This window comes from Astatotilapia calliptera, chromosome 13 (assembly GCF_964374335.1).
Source record: "Astatotilapia calliptera chromosome 13, fAstCal68.1, whole genome shotgun sequence".
Classification (NCBI taxonomy): Eukaryota; Metazoa; Chordata; class Actinopteri; order Cichliformes; family Cichlidae; genus Astatotilapia; species Astatotilapia calliptera.
In genome coordinates, this window is record NC_137434.1 from 9,792,635 (window position 1) to 9,812,802 (window position 20,168).

The 20,168-nt window shown below is 42.8% G+C and overlaps 2 protein-coding genes across 4 annotated transcripts in view; both read left to right on the top strand.

Annotated features, from left to right (window-relative positions):
* Positions 1 to 4,336: 4,336 nt before the first annotated feature.
* Positions 4,337 to 16,173, top strand: nid1a (nidogen 1a). The gene is made up of 20 exons (XM_026190450.2): positions 4,337 to 4,590; positions 6,155 to 6,457; positions 6,535 to 6,761; positions 6,836 to 7,125; positions 7,288 to 7,428; positions 7,613 to 7,864; positions 8,144 to 8,344; positions 8,460 to 8,693; positions 8,888 to 9,025; positions 9,720 to 9,848; positions 10,230 to 10,367; positions 11,497 to 11,616; positions 12,069 to 12,290; positions 12,407 to 12,579; positions 13,060 to 13,186; positions 13,271 to 13,442; positions 13,616 to 13,773; positions 13,855 to 13,978; positions 14,705 to 14,817; positions 15,374 to 16,173. The coding sequence occupies exons 1-20, from the start codon at positions 4,387 to 4,389 to the stop codon at positions 15,496 to 15,498; spliced, it is 3,591 nt and encodes a 1,196-aa protein (XP_026046235.1). The 5' UTR covers positions 4,337 to 4,386; the 3' UTR covers positions 15,499 to 16,173.
* Positions 16,174 to 18,120: 1,947 nt separating this feature from the next.
* Positions 18,121 to 20,168, top strand: part of lyst (lysosomal trafficking regulator) — a 60,441-nt gene continuing 58,393 nt past the window's right edge. For all 3 annotated transcript variants that reach the window (XM_080287896.1, XM_080287897.1, XM_026191138.2), the window contains exons 1-2: positions 18,121 to 18,258; positions 19,280 to 19,555. In XM_080287896.1, the coding sequence (XP_080144022.1) occupies positions 19,475 to 19,555 (81 nt within the window). In that variant the 5' untranslated portion in view covers positions 18,121 to 18,258; positions 19,280 to 19,474. The remainder of the gene's footprint in view (positions 18,259 to 19,279; positions 19,556 to 20,168) is intronic.

Consider the following 20,168-nt stretch of genomic DNA (forward strand, 5'->3'; position numbering starts at 1 on the left):
TGTAATAACCTCATGTTTTGAACGAGAACGTGTAAATCCCAGATCAACATTACGGTTTAAAATTTTTATGAAGTTTAAAGACTTATTATACGGTAATTAATGAATTAATTATTCTTAATGAGATACATTTGCATACAAAAAGGAGGAAAATGTTATTTTTATTTAGCGTCTGGCACTTGTCCTCTTTACAAGACAGAGCCTCAGACTTTCGAGGTTATCTCATTTCAAATTACAGTTAATCAGAATGAATTTGTATATTTAATAGATTATTGCAGTCCAAAGGTCCTTACAGATGACTGACAAGCCAATCGTAAAACAGGGCAAAAATTGAATTTACAAAAAGGACACAAGAATTGAATGAGGTCAATAAAGTAATGATTTTTTTTTCGGTTTGAACCGCCGGTGCTGTGCTCACAGTCAGAGGTGTTTGCCTCTTTCAGGACATCACTTTAATGCGTCAGGTCACAGGACTTTCTAACATTAGCTTTGCCTCTTATCCACACTGAACTTCAAAAAACTGGATTTAGAAACCTTACTGCCTGTAACTGGAATGAGCTCCAACAAATACAGAAATAAATAAACATGGAGCTACATTTTCTGATGTTACCAGAACATTTCAAAATGATCTATTTATGAATCTGAAATCATTCTCATGCATACTTTTCCTCAACTATGTATAATGTGTCTTTCTATTTCTATGTACATTCTTTCTTGATCAAAGGGGGACATCCTGTTTAAATAAAGGGTGTAATACTGAACATGATCTAGATCCCAGAGCAGAAAAGTCTGTCTGAGCAGTTGAAACCTGAGGTTTTGACTCTCTGAGAAGACACTGATGTCATTATTGTAGACTTTTTCCATGTTTAATATGAATATGCAGCACTGTAAGAGTATGTTGATGACACAAAATAAGAAAAAAGTATGATAGGTTGACTTTATGGTATAAAGACACTGTTTATACAGTTAAATTATCATAAAGAAACAGCCAACCTTGGCGAAAGACAAACTTTTAAATGGTCAACAAATGTTTGAACTAATCCTACAGAGGCGATCGTTTCCTGACTTTTAGTTCCTGTTATGAGTCATGATCCAAAAATACTGAATGCTACAGCTTTGATGAAGCAGATCGGTTCTTCATTTGACCTTTCCTGCCTGGAAAACACCCACATTTTTAGAACTTCACAGATACATCTTGCGATGTAGCTTTTTCATTTAAAAAAGTAAGTCCCATGGCTTTCATGACATCATCAGGATTATTTTCTGCCACATTTTAAACTACATCCTGAGTTTCAGAAGACCTCATATAGTTTTCATACATTGAATAGTCCACCTGGTCACAAATAAAACACTTTTTGTGTTTTAAAAATGAAAATGAAATCAAATGTAACATTTCCCTGTAATTCCAACCGCAAGTCACATAATTCAGTTTATGACCCAATCGGTTATTTATCCAATGTGCACAGAAATCTAAGGGACGTTTGTTTGTTATGGTAAATATCCTAGCAGCAAGGTTTTGGTTTCACAAGACCAGGGCATGTGAACACGAAGAATGTCAAGGATGGAGGTCACTGTGATCCATTAATCTTTTAGCACACGGGGACAGTGCCAGCCAGACACCAAACAGGATGCCGTCAGCTACAGTACCTCCGCCTTGGCTGTGAAACCACAGGTTGGTACTCTCCAATATCAGAGATATGTGATTTTGTGTTTGGCCTGTGTAAATGCGAACATAAATGCATAGATTTTTACTTCAAAGATGAATAATTCGACAAGAGGCTTAATTACGGTATGTCTTAATTAGGCCAGGTCAGTGTAGTTTGTACAGAGTGCTGGGATGAACTGTTCTGCTGTTGGGGGATACCATTGCTCTGACATGGAGTGGGAGGTGTGGATGGATGTCTTAGTCCATTCCAAAGTTTAGGTGGGTGGTAAGTGTCAAAGTAACATCCACATGAATGCCAGGACTCAAGGCATTTCCCAGCAGAACATTGCAGTAAACTGACCAGTCAGTGGTTTCACTGTTGTGGCTGTGTACTGTCAGTCTATACAGATAGCATAAAACCTCTTTGTACATGGTATATATCGGTTTCTTTGTTCACTCAGAATTACTTCAGCCTGCCTGCAGCCCTTCATATTGCCTGCATCTCTGGTTTCATCTGTAACAGTATTGGAGTGATAATGAAATAGCACTTCAGTCTGATTATCAGGCCACAGCGTCCTGTTATAGACACATCAAACACCAGCCTGCTGGTTCCTAGGCAACTTGGTAAGAGAAAGCAGACTCGCTCAGACAGTAACGAGTCAGACCTAATGGCATCACCAGCTCTGATGTAAATATCCCAACAAGGGTCCATTGTGTCTCATCATTCAAACGCAGAGATCCATTTTATTTCCTACAAACAATGTGCTGTTATGAATAACATTCTCTGCAGCCCATATATAACAATCTAAATCTGTGTTAAGGAAATACAAGTGCACTATGTTATTTAAATATGGTGTATGCAGATTAATTTTGAAGCCATATGAATCTGTGGGGTAGGCATTTAGAAACCACAAATGGAAATCCCACAAAGTGACCACGAGGTGGCGCCTTTTAGCTGTAGAAAAACAGAAAGACATTGGGGGATACTGACTTGCTGATTTTGGAACCACAGCATGTTCGGTGCTGTGAAAAAGTATGTGCTCTCTTCCTGATTTCTTCTTTTTTTGCATATTTGTTACACTTAAATGTTTCAGATCATCAAACATTTCATCTTTTAAACATTTCATGTGTGTGTGTGTGTGTGTGTGTGTGTGTGTGTGTGTGTGTGTGTGTGTGTGTGTGTGTGTGTGTGTGTGTGTGTGTGTGTGTGTGTGTGTGTGGACTAAGACATCTCAACATCTGAGATCCCTTTGGAAGTATAATTTCTAAGGTTTTGGGACTTCAGTGAAGCACAGTAGGAGCCATTATCTACAAATGGAAAAACCTTGGAACGGCATCTTGAACATTCCCAGGAAAGGCCAGCCTATCAAAATTATTGCAATAACCCTTTAATGATCCATTCAGGAGGTTACAAAAGCACAGAGAACAACATCTAAAGAACTGCAGATCTCACTTGTGTCAGTTAAGTTCAGAGTTCATAAATCAACAAGTCCACCTTCGACTGGATTTTTAAAAAGGGGGAGGTTTTTGAGTAGCCTAGTCAAAGTCTGGACTTACATCAGATTGAGATGCTTTGACGTGACCTTAAACAGGCCGTTCATACTCGAAAAGACTCATTGCCAGTTATTACTAATGCTTGATCATCGGCCTAACTTTGTGCTGAACATTGGGGGGGGGGGGGGGGGGGTCAAGATCTCTTTCTAAATAAATAAATACAGCTGGGTAAATTCCCAGATGATTAAATATGCAACTATTTTGCAGCTCAGAGGAACAGAAGAAATATTTCATTTACACAGTCTCAGCAGGTTTGAAAAAGAAGTTAATGTTGGGTGTTTTATCACAACATTAGGCAGCTTCATAAATCACTGTCTTGTTTAAAGAAATCTCCTCCTGGTGGTATTTATGAGAAAACCACAGAAACATTGTCTAAACATATCAGATACTTTGGAAATCATTCTAGATCTTGGAGGTAATTTGTCATTGAAGATACTTTAAGAGCTACAGCAGTGGATGAGTCTGCATTTTGGAGTGATGGTAAACATTTGCAAAAACCCTTTGTGGGGGACCGTGAATACCAACTGTCAGAGCACTGTGGACCGAAGAGTTGGACGGTTCACTAAGCATCTCAAAAACAGCTCCAAGTTGAAGCATATTACTGTACCGGCATGACTCTCATTATCCCAACTGGAGATGAGTCTGATAGCCTCAGCACATGCCTCAAATGATTAGTGTATGGTACAGTGCTTTGTGATATTGTCCTTTACATAATGTTTCAGTCAAACCGGGCATGGGGCTCTGTTGCCGGTTACTGGTCCATGCTCTGATGGCCTGCTGGCCTATGTCCAAACCTGCAAATACAGCTTCAGTGTTGTCCCTCCAGAGACAGTGGCCCTTCTATTAAAACCACTTATAATCTGCACATAGCTGTCTGTTTTCTACTGTATTGGCAACACTGCAATAATCCGTTTGAAGAATTTTAAATAAAGGATCTGCAAATGACCTTAGCTCTTCTCAGAGTTTAATTTGACTCAGTCAAAGTGCATGCCATTATAAAAAGAAAACAACAACAACAGCACCATACCATTTGTTTCAGGAACATTAATGAAAGCAAAGTTTGGGCTACCTCTCACTGAAACTCCTCTGTGAGTTAGTGACCGCCCACAACTCTTTCTACAACTACTGGGTTGGATGTATCACTCGCGCCTTTAACGCAGGACTGCTTAGCTCCCTCTGAAAGACGGACCATGGGTTGGAAGGAGAAAGGCTGGATTGCTTGTCTGAGTTTTCTCGGATTTGTGGTCTCGGTAAAGAGCATAAGTCGAGACGAGCTTTTTCCTTTTGGTCCGAGCGCAAGAGACCAGTTACTGGAGCCAGGGAATGATCAGACGTACCGACTGGATCTGAGCAAACCGGTGTTGTTTTATGATGGCACTTTCCTCAGCATCTTTGTAAGTTAATTCTTAACATTTTGATGATTATTATTATTAACATTAATGCACTTGCGTTGGCTTTACTGGTCATCAAACGTCCGTAGTTCTTGCGCAATTGCGCGTTAGCCAGAAATGGAGTGAATTTAAACAGTTCCTGGAAGTTGGACAACGGAGTTCCAGCAGCGTATGATTTTTTTCTTGTCTGTGGAGTATTTGTAAATACTGGATTTCTTATATGCAGATGCGACTGTATCATGTCGAAAGCATGTGCCCAGGCATTTCTTTGTTTCCCTCGAGGTTATCATTTTACTGCCGATACCAAATACCAAACCTTATTTTGCAATCCATCCTAAAAACACCCAGTGATGAGACAGAGAACTTTACAGAGTGGTCACTGGGAGGTTTGTTTCTGGAATAAATGCAGTAAATCATGTAAAACTGTATGATTTGCTAGAATATTAACTGTTGGCCTGTAGTGTTTTTAAAAGCCGCACCATTGTGTGGAACGGACAAACAGCCCTTTATTCCCGCAGTTCTGGTTTCAAAGAAAAGTGCTACATCTCTGTTTCAGTGCTGCATGAGTAAACTGTGCCATGACGCAGTGATTACACTAACAGATGCATTCGTCAAAGCTTTGCTGATGTTTTATGCATAAAGATGTTTCTACCAAGCATTCAAGCTCTTAAAATGAAAGTTTCTTCTTTAGTAAAGCTTGCCATTCATTCCACAGTAGCCTGTCCAGTCTCAACCCAGTGGAGGCTGTCTCTGCACGATCTCCATTTAAGGAGATCGTGCAGAGACAATGATTAACGTGATTAACACATGAGTCTGGAGCTTAAATGAAACACATGAATGCAGCGTTCACCAATTAGTCTGCTGACTGCCTCCAGGTTAACCTTCCATTACCCACCACAAACATATTTCTGCGCTGCAGTCAAGATGCCCTCAAGAGTTTTGTTTTCATCTCTGAGACGGTCTGCCCTGAACTGTCTCTGCCCTGGGGTGGGGGGGATGATTCTTCTCACCCTTCATGAGTATGATCCATTTTTTACTGAGCACTTACATGTTAACCACTAACCTTAGAGCTCTCTATCTGCAGCACCTCTGTAAATAGGATCACTGATCATTTTCCCAGATCTACCCTCCATTTTGGCAGGAAGTTTCTGTAATGACATTTAGTGCGCAATCTTTAGGCTCTCTGGGGCTACTCATCGGGGGCAAGGACAGGAAACCTTTTGTTTTTTCCTTTGGTCAGGAAGTGAAGGAGCCCCCATGTCCAGTGTGTGTCTGGGCATGTTTTCTTCACACGAGCGCTTTTTTCTTTCTTTTTTACGAGCCTTGCATGTGTTCCCACTGCAAGTGTGTAAAGACTGCGTTAAATAGCATCTGGTTTGTTCATTAGCACAGTAGTGGGACATAGCTGCCGACTCAAATCATTACTGCAATGAAGATCAAAGTGGGTCAGATTGTATCCCCTGTGAAACAGTTCAAGTTGTGTCAAGAATAAAACTGTGTACAACATCGCAGGGATTTCATTTCAGTTTCTGTCTTCTGGATTAATGATTTTAGCTTTTCGTTTCAGATTAATACCAATGGGTTCGTCGCCACAAAAGAGCCAGAAAGCGAGCTGACGTATCTTGGCAAAATGCCCCCAAAATTTGGCATGATTGCAGCTCTGCAAGGAGACCTGCACACGAGCGATGGTGTGGGGAAAGTTTTCTTCCGAGAGGACTCCAGTCCTGATATTCTACGCCGCGCTGCTGAGCACATCAACAGGGCTTTCCCTGAAGATGACGAAATCAATCCCACCCATGCTGTGGTGGTCACCTGGGTTGATGTCACCACCCATGGACTTGAGAGCAGAGGAGACAGCGGCATCAAGAAGGTGAGTGTCACATAGTTATTCAAGTAATCTAAAGTGGATGTGATCACTGACAGAGTCTATAATGTTTTGTTTCTCAGAGAAACACCTTCCAGCTGGTTATTGCATCTCTGGAGACCACGTCATACGCTATTGTCCTCTATCCAAGGGATGGGATAAAGTTTTCCTCCATGCTTGTGGGAGACACTAATGTAATCATGCATGCTGGTTTCAGTAAGGGTTTAGTCCGGGGTTTCTTCAGTTCCATCAAGGGACCATACTACCGCACCACCACTGATGACGAGCAGTCCGTTAGAGCTTTAGCAGAGTAAGTCAGACGGTAACAATGACGGTTCTTGAAGACATGTTTTCTGCCCAGAATCTAAACTTTTCCCCCCACAGGGAGACGAACTCTGGCCTGAGGGGTGTATGGGTGTACGAGATTGGGACTTCTCCCTTTTTTAGCAACGTGGCTCCAGGTGAGGTCCCTGAGCTGCCCACTGAGGCTCCACCACAAGAAGATGTTGACGCTTATGAGGAGTCCAGCGCTGCAAGGAGGCCGTTGTACCCTGACAGACCGGTGGTAGCCTACCCTCCTTATCTGCAGGAACAGACTGAAGTCCACCCAGTTCAGTTCCAACCACAGAACCCGGAGGTGGTGGAGGTGGATGATCCAATTATAAATGTAGATGGTGAGTTTATGATGTCTAGCTTGTCTGCAGCTCTGCTTCCTGAGCCATGCTGTCTATCACAGTGTATTTTGAGAGTGAGAGCATGTTGTATATAAATGTTTATTGCACTTGTCTTATCAGCTGTTCCAGTCATGGTATTCTTACCGTTCCCCATGTTTTCAGTGTTCTCGTACAACCTTGGCAGCTGTGCAAACAACAGAAATAAATGCTCCAAGTTTGGTGAATGCAGGGACTATGCCAACGGATACTGCTGCCATTGCATCTCTGGCTTCTATGGCAACGGGATACAGTGTGTGGCAGAAGGTACACGCAGAAAAGCGTTTAAATATGACGTTTTTTATTAGCTAGTTGATGTGGAAACATTAGAAGAAATCTTAGCTGTTCTTGGATGAAATTCATTTTAAGGGAAGTGGGTTTGCACGTCTCGGTGAGTAACTTCAGTGGGGTGGCTGTGTTTTTGTTTTGTTTTCTTTGGGGGATTTTGCAGGAAAGCCACAGAGGGTGAACGGCAAAGTACACGGAAGAGTGTTTGTGGGCAGGTCTCCTTCTCCGGTGGAGTTCGCCAACATCGACCTCCATTCTTACATTGTTGCGAATGAGGGTCGAGCCTACGTCGCCATCAGTGACCTCCCGGAGACTGTTGGGCCCTCGCTGGAGCCCCTGGTGTCAATTAGCGGTGTGATTGGGTGGGCGTTTGCTCTGGAGCACCCAGGCTTCAAGAACGGCTTCAGCATCATCGGTGAGTGAGAACAACGCTGCAATGAAGATATCTCATGATGTGATATTCAGTAGCTTGCCTTGTAGTTTTTACAGGGTTTTAAAAAAAACTAGTGGGAAGCATAAATTTCTGTAAACAAGCTGTTTGCGCTGCTGCAAACACAGCTTGCATACAGCTGCAGTCTTCTGCACTGTCTCCCTGAATTCCACTCGCATTACCTCAGCTGTAACAGAAGGCCACGAGACAAAGTTCATCCCGGGCCAGTATTAGAGTTAACATCCTCCTCTCTGGCCTCCACAGGGGGGGAGTTCACTCGGCAGGCTGAGGTGACCTTTATGCCAGGGAATGAAAAGCTGAACATCAGGCAAGAGTTTAAAGGCATCGATGAGCACGACCACCTGATTGTGAGCACCAACCTGGAGGGCCGGGTGGCCGAGGTGCCTCTTGGCTCCACCATAAAGCTCGACCCGTATTCTGAGATCTACCAGTACAACAACAACTGTGAGACATGACTTGAACAGCGAAACAATATTTCACCACCTTTTCTGATTTTGAGCGAGACATAAAAGAAGTGAAAAAAGGTGAGCGTTTCTAACGTGTCCATCTTGCCTTTCAGTGATCACCTCGTCGTCCACTCGGGACTACGTAGTGACTCTGCAGGATGGATCCAGGGAAACCAGGAGATATCAGTGGCGTGAGACAATCTCCTTCAACGGCTGCTATCATAGCGAGACTTTGAGAGACATGAAACCTACACAGATGCTAAGCGTGGACCACATTTTTGCCATTTACGATCCTGCACAACGACTCATCCGGTTCGCCCTGACCAGCAAGATCGGGGACATCAATGGTGAGAAGACGTATTCGTTTTCCTGCCTTTGGTTTGAGCTCACTTCCTTCCTCAGGAACAACGTCCTGACAGAGAGATTATTTTTGCCAGACAGGCTTTTTGTTGCTATTGTTAAATGGTAAAAATAGGTATGTTTTGCTTCAAAAACCCAAAACAAAACCTGTTTAGAAATAAAATTCACCTTTCCTTTTCAGGAGGGCAGCCGGAGCAGAACCCATGCCTAACCGGAAGACACGGATGTGACACGAATGCTGTTTGCAAAGTCGGAGAGGGAGCAACGTTCACTTGCCAATGTGCTGCTGGTTTCAGCGGCGATGGACGCGCATGTTATGGTAAGAACTGCATATTTAATCGTGTAACAAAGAGCAGTTAGAGTTTATTTTCTGCTTTTGGAAAAAATCTAACTGTTTCCATATCTTTCAAACTCATCATTAAAATCAACCCAGATTTTCTAAAGCCTTCCTTCCTGACTAGGGAACGGCACAATCATACAATTAGCAGGGGAGTCCCATAGGATAAACAAAGCATTTCCGACTCAGAGACCAGGTTAACAGAGCTATTTCAACCTCTATACAACCGAATCTTTTGCATTAGAGACCAAACAGGAAGAGGAAGGAAGAATTTCAGACAGATGCTATCATAAAAGTATTATTATAAATCTAATCAGGCTCTTTTCTTTGATCCGAAAACATTTGATAATGAAAAACTTATCTGGCAAACCAGACTTCTCAAACTCTGACCCAGTCCAAGACTATTTAAATCAAGTCATTTTGTTTACACGACTCAACGTCACACGTAAAGTTTCCCAGGATTTTACATACATAAAAACAGGAAAAAGGCACTTGGACAGAGAGGCGATCTGTCCAGGATGTACCCCGCCTCTCATCCTATGACAGCTGGGATACGCTCCAGCCTCTTCTGTGACTCTGAATTAGATAAGCAAAAGACAGTAGACAGACGAAAAAAAAATGTTATCAGTTTAGCATCTCATCACTACTCTTTTCTTTCTTTTTCTTTTTTTATCAGACAACGATGAGTGCAGAGAGGATCCTCAACGCTGCGGCCCTAACGCTATCTGCAACAACCAGCCCGGGACCTTCCGCTGCGAGTGCGAAGAGGGGTATCAGTTCGGTAGTGACCAGAGAACCTGCATTAGTAAGTGGCTTTTGTGTGCTGTAAAGTGCTATTCCATATCAGGCAAACCCTACCTGGTTCTAAGGAGGTAGAGGTGCAAACATAACCTGTAATAAAATTCATTATTGTATGAAAAAGTCTGTGGTGATTATTAACACGTGTAGCAGCAGCAGCAAATTAGATTTGCTCAGCGCGGTGGCTGTAAAGTATTTTCTGGCATGCCCCAAAAGGATCCAACTTGAATTTCAGTTAAATAAATATTAAAGTATATTCATTCGTCTTAATTTCACGCCATATTTTTCACCCTGTTCCCCAACTTAAGCGGCTCTATCCAAAACCAGTCAACACATTATTTTTCTCACGCTGATAGCATTTCCCAGAACTTGTTCTGCTTCTCCTCAGAGGTTGATCGACCCGTGGACCACTGTGAGGCAGGCACCCATACCTGCTCACCCCATGCTCAGTGCAGCTACGCCGGAGGCTCGTCCTACGTCTGCACCTGCCTACAAGGGTTCACAGGAGACGGTAGAAGCTGCCAAGGTACTGCAGACAAACATAATGCTCTCAGAATTTTTTTCATTGTTTGTTTGTTTGTGGGTTTTCTTTTTTGCATAGTTCACCAACCTGCAATAAGCAGTGTTACCTGTTTTCTATTATTAAATGAGTTTTTAGGTAATTTTACTGACAAAAAAAGGCTTAAAGTTTGTTGGCTGCATGTAAGGATTTGCAGTTTTCCCTGTTCCTTCCATTTATGAAATAAAATTAAACAATTAAATTAAATAGTAGGAGCTTCTAAAGCAGGGGTGTGAAACATAAGGCCCAGGGGCCAGAATCGGCCCAGCAAAAACTCCACCCCGGAGTTTTAGAAACACAGTTTTAACTTTACTCACTATAACTTCACTTTATTTATATTTGTTTAGGTTTTACACCTTTTCCTATTGATAAAGATTCCCCCCACCCCGCTTTATACTACAGCAAAGTCATCTATAGATACACAATTACATGATGGAAATTTCCTGGGTTTTTTTTTACTATCTACCACAGAAATTTATGGTTTTGTTTTTTTACAGTGAGTTCACAGAAAACGGCTTTGTTTTCTGAATGAAACTTTGAATTTTATAACTACAGGACAGTCTGGGCAATGATTTTACACATTTGTCATGTAATTTCACTGGTCCGGCGCACTTAAGATCAAAGCAGCTTTAAGTGTGACCGGTCAAAAACGAGGGACATGAAGAAAAATCTGCTGAAAGTAAGGACTATGTTCAGTGTGGCCAAAATCACTTGATTCACCAAATGCATCCTTAGGAATTATTTGAATTGTTACACCATCTGCTCGGGACTGTGGGCGGTCAGGTTGGTTGCATAATACACCAACAGAGACCGAAGAGTGAAACATTAAAAGCAGATGGGAATTTCATGTGTAGAGGTCCCGGGTCTGGGTGTAGGGTTTTTGGAGGGGTTTCTCTGGTCTGGGTCCTTCCATTCTTTCCACATTTTTGCTTGATTTTCTGCTATTTGAGGAAAGTTTAAGTCAAAGGTTCACCCAAGCTCTTCTGCATGGATCTCCACTCATAAAATGACACAGAAAATGTTCATATTTGATTTTTTTCTGCTCTCTCATCCTCCATCCATCCATCTCACCATCATCTCATCCATCTGCCTGAAGACATAGACGAGTGTCAGCAAAGCAGGTGTCACTCAGACGCCGTGTGTTACAACACAGAGGGATCCTTTACCTGCCAGTGCAGGCCAGGTTACAGCGGCGACGGTTTCCAGTGCCTTCCTGGTAGGTGAACTCTCTGAATTGCACTGCTTTAAACATTTGTTAGCTGGCTTGGCTGCACATTCATTCTGGGGGTTGAAAATAAAGCCTGTGTAGTTACATGTTTGTTTTGGAGGTCCTTCACTGGAGTTCAGACAGCCGAGTAATAGTTTTTTGTTTGATGTTGTTTCGCAAAATGGGTCATTTTCATTCACAGCCTTGTAGCCGTTTAGGCCGGAGGGGGTGTTTGGAAAATGAATTCCTCGCCAGAGTATATTGGTGCCAGCTGGAATCTGTTTCTCATTCCCTTCTGGAAAGCGCGAGGAATTTGTCATGCCTTGTGAAGGATGTGAATTTTATGTGTAGCTGAAATTTAAATTAGAAGACTCCAAAAAGATAAAAGAAACAAGTTCGGGGAGTTTGTTGCAGGCTGTATTTGTTAATTTTCGAGTCTTTCTTTTCATATTTTTCTTCAGGGAGGCCAAAAACACGATGTGAGGTTCACAGAGAGAACGTCCTGGGTGTGTCTGGCCCACGGGGGCCACAGCCTCCGATTGGCGCTTACATCCCCACGTGTGATAACAACGGTCAATATGAGCCGATGCAGTGCCATGGAAGCACGGGACATTGCTGGTGCGTGGACCAAAATGGACAGGAGATCTCGGGGACTCGCACCGGGCCTGGCAGCAGACCAATGTGTGAGTAAATCACAGAAAGAGGTGACAGTGTCACTCACAGTGGCATTAAACAAAAACTATGGAAGCACAAACACTTCGGGAGTTTTGATGAACTGATTTGTGTGCGTCTCAATTAGGTATCGACCACAATACTGGGCTGCCGCCCGTCGGACCCCGGCCACGGCCCGATGTGGACGCCCTGACCCCAGGAACACACCTGCTGTTTGCCCAGAGCGGCAGGATAGAGCACGTTCCTCTGGGGGGTTACGACATGAAAAAGAACGATGCCAAGCCCGTCCTCCACCTGCCCGTAAGTTCATCTTTAAGAGAGGAGTTATTTCATAAATTTTTATATGGCTTTTGCAGCAGTTTTATTCTTATTTTTAAGTTAAAGCCACAATTTCCTGTCAGGATTGTTTACTTAATTTAAATAATATATGAGAAAACAGTCACAAATAACTGCGCTCTGTTGTCCTAAAACTTTCTTCAGCTCTGGGATTTTTCCCATCTGCTTCTCGCATCCAAAGCTTGCACTTTACTGGGGGCACATGGTGACATTCAAGCTAATTGCTAACATCAGTCAGACAACTTTACAGTTGCAGTCTGCTTTTCTTGTTGCACTGATTTGAGCTGCTTGAGCTCCTCACTGTGTGACTCAGTTTGTTTGGATTTAAAGTCTCGACGATACCATCCAAAAAGCACATCTGCTCCACGTTCTGGACCGTTGTTGTGTGACGAAAACTGCACTTCAAAGGTTTGTTGTTTGCTCACACCCTCCTTGGCTCCACAGGAGAAGGTCATCATTGGTGTAGCCTACGACTGTGTGGAGAAAATGGTGTACTGGACAGAAATCACGTCTCCCTCCATCAGCAAGGCCAACATCGAGGGGGGAGAGCCCACTTCTGTCATTAGTTCAGGTAGTGTTTTCTTCATGCTACTGGTTCCCCTACATTTTGAAAGAGGAGGTTAAAAAAAACAGAAAAAATGCACTGTTTTAACAGGTTTGGAAAGCCCAGAAGGGATTGCGATTGACCACTTGGGTCGAACAATGTTCTGGACGGATTCCGCTAAGGATCACATCGAGGTGGCGTCTCTGGACGGGTCTAACCGACGTGTCCTCATAAACACCGACCTCGTCAACCCACGAGCCATCATCGCTGACCCTTCCAACGGGTGCGTTACGATTTAACAGCCTGTTTATTGAACATAGTTTGAGTTAAACAGCACTCTTGGTGAAAATCTGCAATGCTCATTTACTTTAAAGAGCAGGTAACATTCACAAACAGATTGATATTCAGTGTTGCTGAACATCACAGCAGACTCACTCTTCACCTGTCCTCCAACAGTAACCTATACTGGGCTGACTGGAACCGTAAAGCCCCCAAGATTGAGACATCTTACATGGATGGATCCAACAGACGGGTGCTGGTTAGAGACAATCTAGGCCTGCCAAACGGCTTGACTTACGACCCTCACAGCTCACAGCTTTGCTGGGCAGACGCAGGTAGATTTCAGACGGATGACTCATCTGTGAAACGGTGTCTGCTGTGTGCAAGCAGCACTAATTACAGTCTCTTGCCTGCAGGCACGCAAAAAATGGAGTGCATGGATCCAGGTCGGGGTAGTCGCAGTACGGTTTTGGAGAGGATCCAGTATCCTTTTGGAATGACAGCTTTCGGGAAAAACATCTATTACACCGACTGGCGAAGGTTTGATTTTTATTTTAAGAATGTTTTTTCAAACTCTGCCTTTTTAAATCGTGAAAAAATAATAATAATAATAATATTTCTTGCAGCTGGAGTTTGTTTATAAATGAGACCCACTGGTGTTGTAGCACCGAAGACACAGGGTTTTTACTTTTACCTGTGATTCAATGTGTCAAGGCAGAGGAAAGAGAGGGAAGGTTAAAGGTCAAAAAGCTGCCCACACTCAACCCCCTTTACATTCTCTGTGGCAGGGCTCAGACGCTCCCACACTCGAAATTGTGGAGCTTCCTCCACATGTGTCCGGCTCTGTAAGTTATTTATTCCTGAGCGACTGCAGAAAAAAAAGGGGAGGGCTTTGTGTGTGTGTGTGTGCATGTGTGAGTATGTGTGTGTGTTAGTGTGCACATGAGGTGAGGAGGAGTCCTGAAAAGTGACAGCTGCTTGCAATTTCTCAGCCCCAGACGTCTGCGAGTGACCTCCACAGGGCCTCCCTGTGATCTCGCCAGGGCCGCAGAAAGGTTGAGAGGAGGTGGTGTGGGTGGTGCACACTTAAACAGTTTACCACAAACTATGTCATGTTGTGGCTAAGAAACCTACCCTCATCCCCCTCTTTGGCCTTACTCAGTCTCGACAGACTTTGTAGGAAACATAAGGAGGCCGGACGGATGATTGCGCAAGCTCAGATAGTCCTGGATTTCTGAACTCCTGTGCTGACTGTGTTTGCAACAGGGATGCTGTGATTGCAGTGGACCGCTATGCCAGCAGGGAGTCAGATGAGTTCCAGCCTCAGAAGCGGACCAGGTTATACGGGATCGCCACAGCCTATGCCCAGTGTCCTGCAGGTAGGAAGTTGTGATGGCACATTCCCCTTCAATTCCCCCTCTTCACATGCTCGAAGCGAATCTTTGCACGGTATCTAACCCTGATGTTCAGCTCCACTTTAAAGCCGCATGCAGAAACTGCTTGACCCTTGTATATTTGGGGGCTACCTTTGAGGCCAACCTTATTATGCGTTCCTTTTCCTTTTTGGGACCAGGCTGACCTAGTTGTGACCTCTGCAGGCTCTCTAAAGAATCCTTTAGAGCACTTTGCAAACAAAACAAACAAACAAACAAACAAACACGAGTACAGTTCTTAATCTTTAAGCAACTGGGGGAATTCTTCCAGCTTGTATTTATTATCAAGCAAAGGAATGACTAATGGCACCAGGCAACAGCCTCTCTTATAGATAACGCTAAAGCCAGGGAATGCAGAGTCAGGGGAAAGGGGCCTCCAACATCTGGAGATTGCTGCGTGCTTCCTTTGGATGTTTTTAGTGCATTAATAACAAGCAGTGAAAAGGCTATTTCCCACCGATGCCTGCTGTAAAATGTTTCCTTTGTCCCCTCCGTCTGTCAGGACAAAACTACTGTTCTGGAAACAACGGTGGCTGCTCCCACCTGTGTTTAGCAACACCAAACGGCCGTTCTTGCAAGTGTCCCGACAACGCGGCTCAAGTGGGCTGCGTCGAGAGAGAGTACTGAAAGGAGACATCCAGCGCTCCCGGAGTGGACAAGTTTTAAATCCGGAGCCCCTCAGCATGACTAAATTCGAACTGCTGCAGAACCAGAACCGCCTCTGAAAAGCAGAGGTGAACTTACTGTGCCTTTTTTTTTTCTACTGCTCACTGTTATTGTTACCTACATTTTTTGTGTGTGTGTTACATTTCCCATTTATAAAATCACAATGAACTGTAAGTAGAAGCACTACCATGGTGACCTTTTTCCTGAGTCCACAAAAACTGAGAATGAAGCTCGAAGGAATGCGTAATTCTAATGTGAACTTTATCAGAGCGGTAGATGACATCATCTCATGCACTACTGCACACTGAACCTGGGCTTTTTCTCATGGAAGTGTTATTGTGGAACAGGGTAGGGGGGGAAGCTGGTGGGATGAGTCTAGATGCTGAGCAGAAATGTGAGGGAATAAAAATTTTTCTGACACCGTGGGCTCCCGAGTTTGTTGCTTTACAGCGACACCTTGTGTTAGGTAAGTGAATTACAAATATTCATATCTGGTGCTGTTGCGGTAGGTGTCGCCATTGTATAACCTCAAAAAGGGGATGCCTTGTGATATACAGTACCTGCCATGGTTGAATAAATAACTTGTCTTGCAGATTTATATGTATGAAAATGTAATAAATGTTTATTCTTAAACAATTTCTGCGCGACTTTTTTCGCAGATGACTTATACACAGGTGCCATTATACACCATTTCTTGCAACAGGCTTATTTTTAACAAGCTGTGTGTGTGTGTGTGTGTGTGTGTGTGTGTGTGTGTGTGTGTGTGTGTGTGTGTGTGTGTGTGTGTGTGTGTGTGTGTGTGTGTTTCTTGTCACATGACTTATTTTTTGCGTCTGCTTGGATGATGCTTCTTCTTTCTCAAAAAGGATCAAGAAAAGCTGCCACCCACGCAGTCTGTGTGCTGGAGGGGGGAGACACGTACGTCAGTGGTGCATTAAGGGGGCTTTTAATAAACCCGGAATATTTTTATCATAAAGACTTGAAACCTGATTGAAAACCTGCTTCGAGTCGCAGCAGTCGTTACTGTCTCTCTCCAGTGACTTGTCCCATTCACATCAACGCCTTAGGGGTATATCTTGATATGACTCTGAGACAAATCGTCATTTCGATCTCACAAAACAATGCTATGACCATAACTGGAAAACAAAATAAAATTCTGTCCTTTTCTATCCAAATTATCAGTGACTGTCATTGTCTAACAATAAAAAAGTCTGACCATTAGTCCTGTGCAAGACTGCAAAATTTGGTATTGATCAGACACAAAGTAAATATTGAGACAGTATTTTAAATATGCTGATACTTTTAATCTATAAAGACAGCTTAAGTTGGGGAGATCATTGTGTCAGGATTTATTAGAGAAATCATCATCACTTTGCAAATTCTGAATACATTTTAATGATCATGGAATCACTGTGGTCTTTTACTTTCCACAATACTTTAACACAACAAACACACCTTTCAGCTTTTCATATATTTTGAATCTGAGGCTGTGTGTGTGTGTGTGTGTGTGTGTGTGTGTGTGTGTGTGTGTGTGTGTGTGTGTGTGTGTGTGTGTGTGTGTGTGTTATTTACTATAAATTAAAAAAGACCTGACGATCAAAAAGGTTCAGATATTTTTCAAAGTGCATGTTTGATAGAAAAAAAAGTATCGATCCTATCGTGCTACTATTGATCTGATACCAATACCAGCGTTGGAATCGATACTATTGGTTCAGTCCGCCAACCTCTACTGGCCATCTGTCAAGCCACGGGTAAGGAACAGCAGGGGAGATTGTGACCAGAACCAAGTAGCTAATTCTGTTTTTCATAACTGTGACAGATGTGCTTGTCTTGCTTCACTGATTACCAGCTGTCCATTAAAATGTATGAATAAGGGGGGGGGGGGGGGGGGGGGGGGAATTCAGTGTCCTGAAGCCCACAGTAATGTCACCATAAAATAAATAAAAGCAGCAAATCCTTGTTCTTTTTTTTCACTAAACACATCAATCATTCGTCATTACGCAAAAATTACCTCAGTCGATTCGTTTAACTTTATAAGTAGTTCAACTACATTTTCATACTCGTAATAACCCTAATCTGCAAGAAAGATAACCTAACGCCGGGATTTTTAGACAATTGTCTCGAGTGTGGCGGCTTCTCACTTTGATATGCACAAACAAGCAAATTACACTTTAGGGGAAAAAATGAATTAGCTTGCCAGTCTGTTCTGCCATCTACAGAGCTTCCCCAAACGCACCACCATTCCCTGGGCTAAAAGCTTTGATTGATTGGAAAATGATTTGCGTGTTATCCAATTGGGAGCAGAACAGCAGTCAGTGGGCACTCCACAGACCGTTAGCGCTTAATAACAAAATGGTCATTTGCACCCTCAGACAAGTCTTTGAGGAAAAAAGCTGATCAGCGCATAGAAAACTTAAGCTAACTATTTGGCTTTCAAGGGCTAAACATGCATTATGCATTACGCACAGCCATATTAAGTCTTAGATCATATTAATAGTTTCCAAGGAAATAAATCGCGAAATTAGTGTACCTGTTTGGGTGTTATTACAAAACATTTGCTGTGACTTCTCTTTGGATTCTAGGAGGTTCTTCGCAGCCAACTAAATGGGCTGTATTGTAGAGGGAGTTGTCTTGCAGTCAGAGCTGAGGGCTTAACGACCCAATATCTTTAGTGCTGGATGGATGCTAGCTTTAGCTGGGTTAATTTGGGGGAAAACGAAGGTATGTCATAAAATTAATTCTTCTTATTACAGGTAAATATCATACATGTAAGAGATACGTGGCTATACCCATAGCACCTGCTTGTTTTGGATGTTCTTGAAGATGTGTTGGTCGCTCTGTGATACAGTTTTGACAGCTGCCGTACACAGGACGGTGCGATGCAACAATCAGCAGAGCCGCTAACGTCACGGCTGCTGGCTAAAGAGCCAAGAACTCCGGAATAGCTACTTTATTCGTTAAAAAACGCTCATAAAGTCAGTCGGTAATGCGTATCTCCGGAGAATATGGCATTTATTTGGACATTTTTTTAAAGTTACCGAAGCTGCTGGGTTGTTTCTTTTTCGGTCAAGCTAGCCACAACTATAAACACGCTAACGGAGATGAACTTTCAAAATATATCTAACTCGTTCGTGCGATGTAAAGTATATGTATTTTAAGTAAAGCCCAGTTCCGAGGAGGGGAATAGCCACATTACAGAGTTACCACTTGCAATTTATATATTTATTTTATCTCAGTATGAAACCTAGATGTCTCTGCATTTGAATATTTCCATAACACACTTGAAACGAAAATTTAAATATAAACATACAAATTACATTTGAGTGTAATTTAACCGTTTAATACTGACTGAATACAGCAAGCATCCAAATTGGATATTTTATTTTCAGTTTATTTGCGATTCGGATTATCGATGTTCTTTTACTGCAATATAAATGTGGGTGCATTTATTTTGAAAACACAATTTGTCGCCGGAAATGGGATGTGTGTCGCTGCCTAAAGACTTCACGCAGTTCTGTCAGATACCTAGCTAGCTAGCTGTCTGTATGGCTAGTGTCCGTTTTGTTTTGGTAATGCCCTAGCGTGTCAAACTCGCTTGGGCGAAGTTTATGGTTCAAGTGTGGGTTTTTTTGTTGTTGTTGTTTTTAACTGTTAGTGTATCTGCGTTTGTTGACAAAAGTGAATGCGGCATTGCCAGCTAATTCTGCTTTGCTAACCCATCAGACTTTGTATTTTTCAGCAGAAGCCCAGTTTAAAAGTGGCAGAGCGATGCAGTGAATATGCTATGAAAGACTCCGAAGAAGATTTGGGGCTTCGTTCGGGTTATCCCGGGGCACTTCCAGCCACCTGGAGGATTGAGAAAGAACCCCAGAGGAGACCTTTCTGATTCCCAACTTCTTCAACCAGACTTGGTGTTGTATCTGGAAGTGTGGACGATATGGCCAGTCCACAGGAGACGGATCTGTGCTATGCGTGGGAAAAGTATATGGACTGTAGACTGCAAGGAGCCGATCTCCAGGTATGGCGCTTCTGGCAGGAGTGTAACGTCAGAGATCATTCTTTGGGTGGTGGTGCTGCTTACTTTTTACAGGAGCAGGTCCTTAAAAAAGATGATGTCATTGTACTTGGGAAAAGGTCTGAAGACAGCCATGTATCTTGTTTATTCTGATAGAGACAAATTATTTGTTTTCAATCACGATACAGTTGCAAAACCGGTTCTCTCCAGGATTTCATTCAAAGGGCTGAGTCGATACGAAGTTAGTGTGCTTTCTACGCTTGAATAGCAAGAGTTTGTTCTGTGACAGGTGCTATATGAACGCTTTTAACCTAGATAAACTCATGAATAAGGTAATCTTATCCAGAAATACTTTGCTTCTCATTTTTGCCCTCGCTGTGCCGAGGTCAGTGTTCACTAACACGTTTAGGCAAAATGCTCCAGTATGAATTTTGTGCAGAATTATACATGTACATATGAAAAGTGGGTAAGGGGAAGAGTCACTGACTATCAAAGAAAATGACTTCCGATGTGTTTTTGCATATACCTTAAACCCTCTGGTTTACCTTGGTGGTCCCCAGATATCACTTAAGTGGCCAGAAATCTGGCTGGTGCACACCAGAGGCCTGCGTAGGCC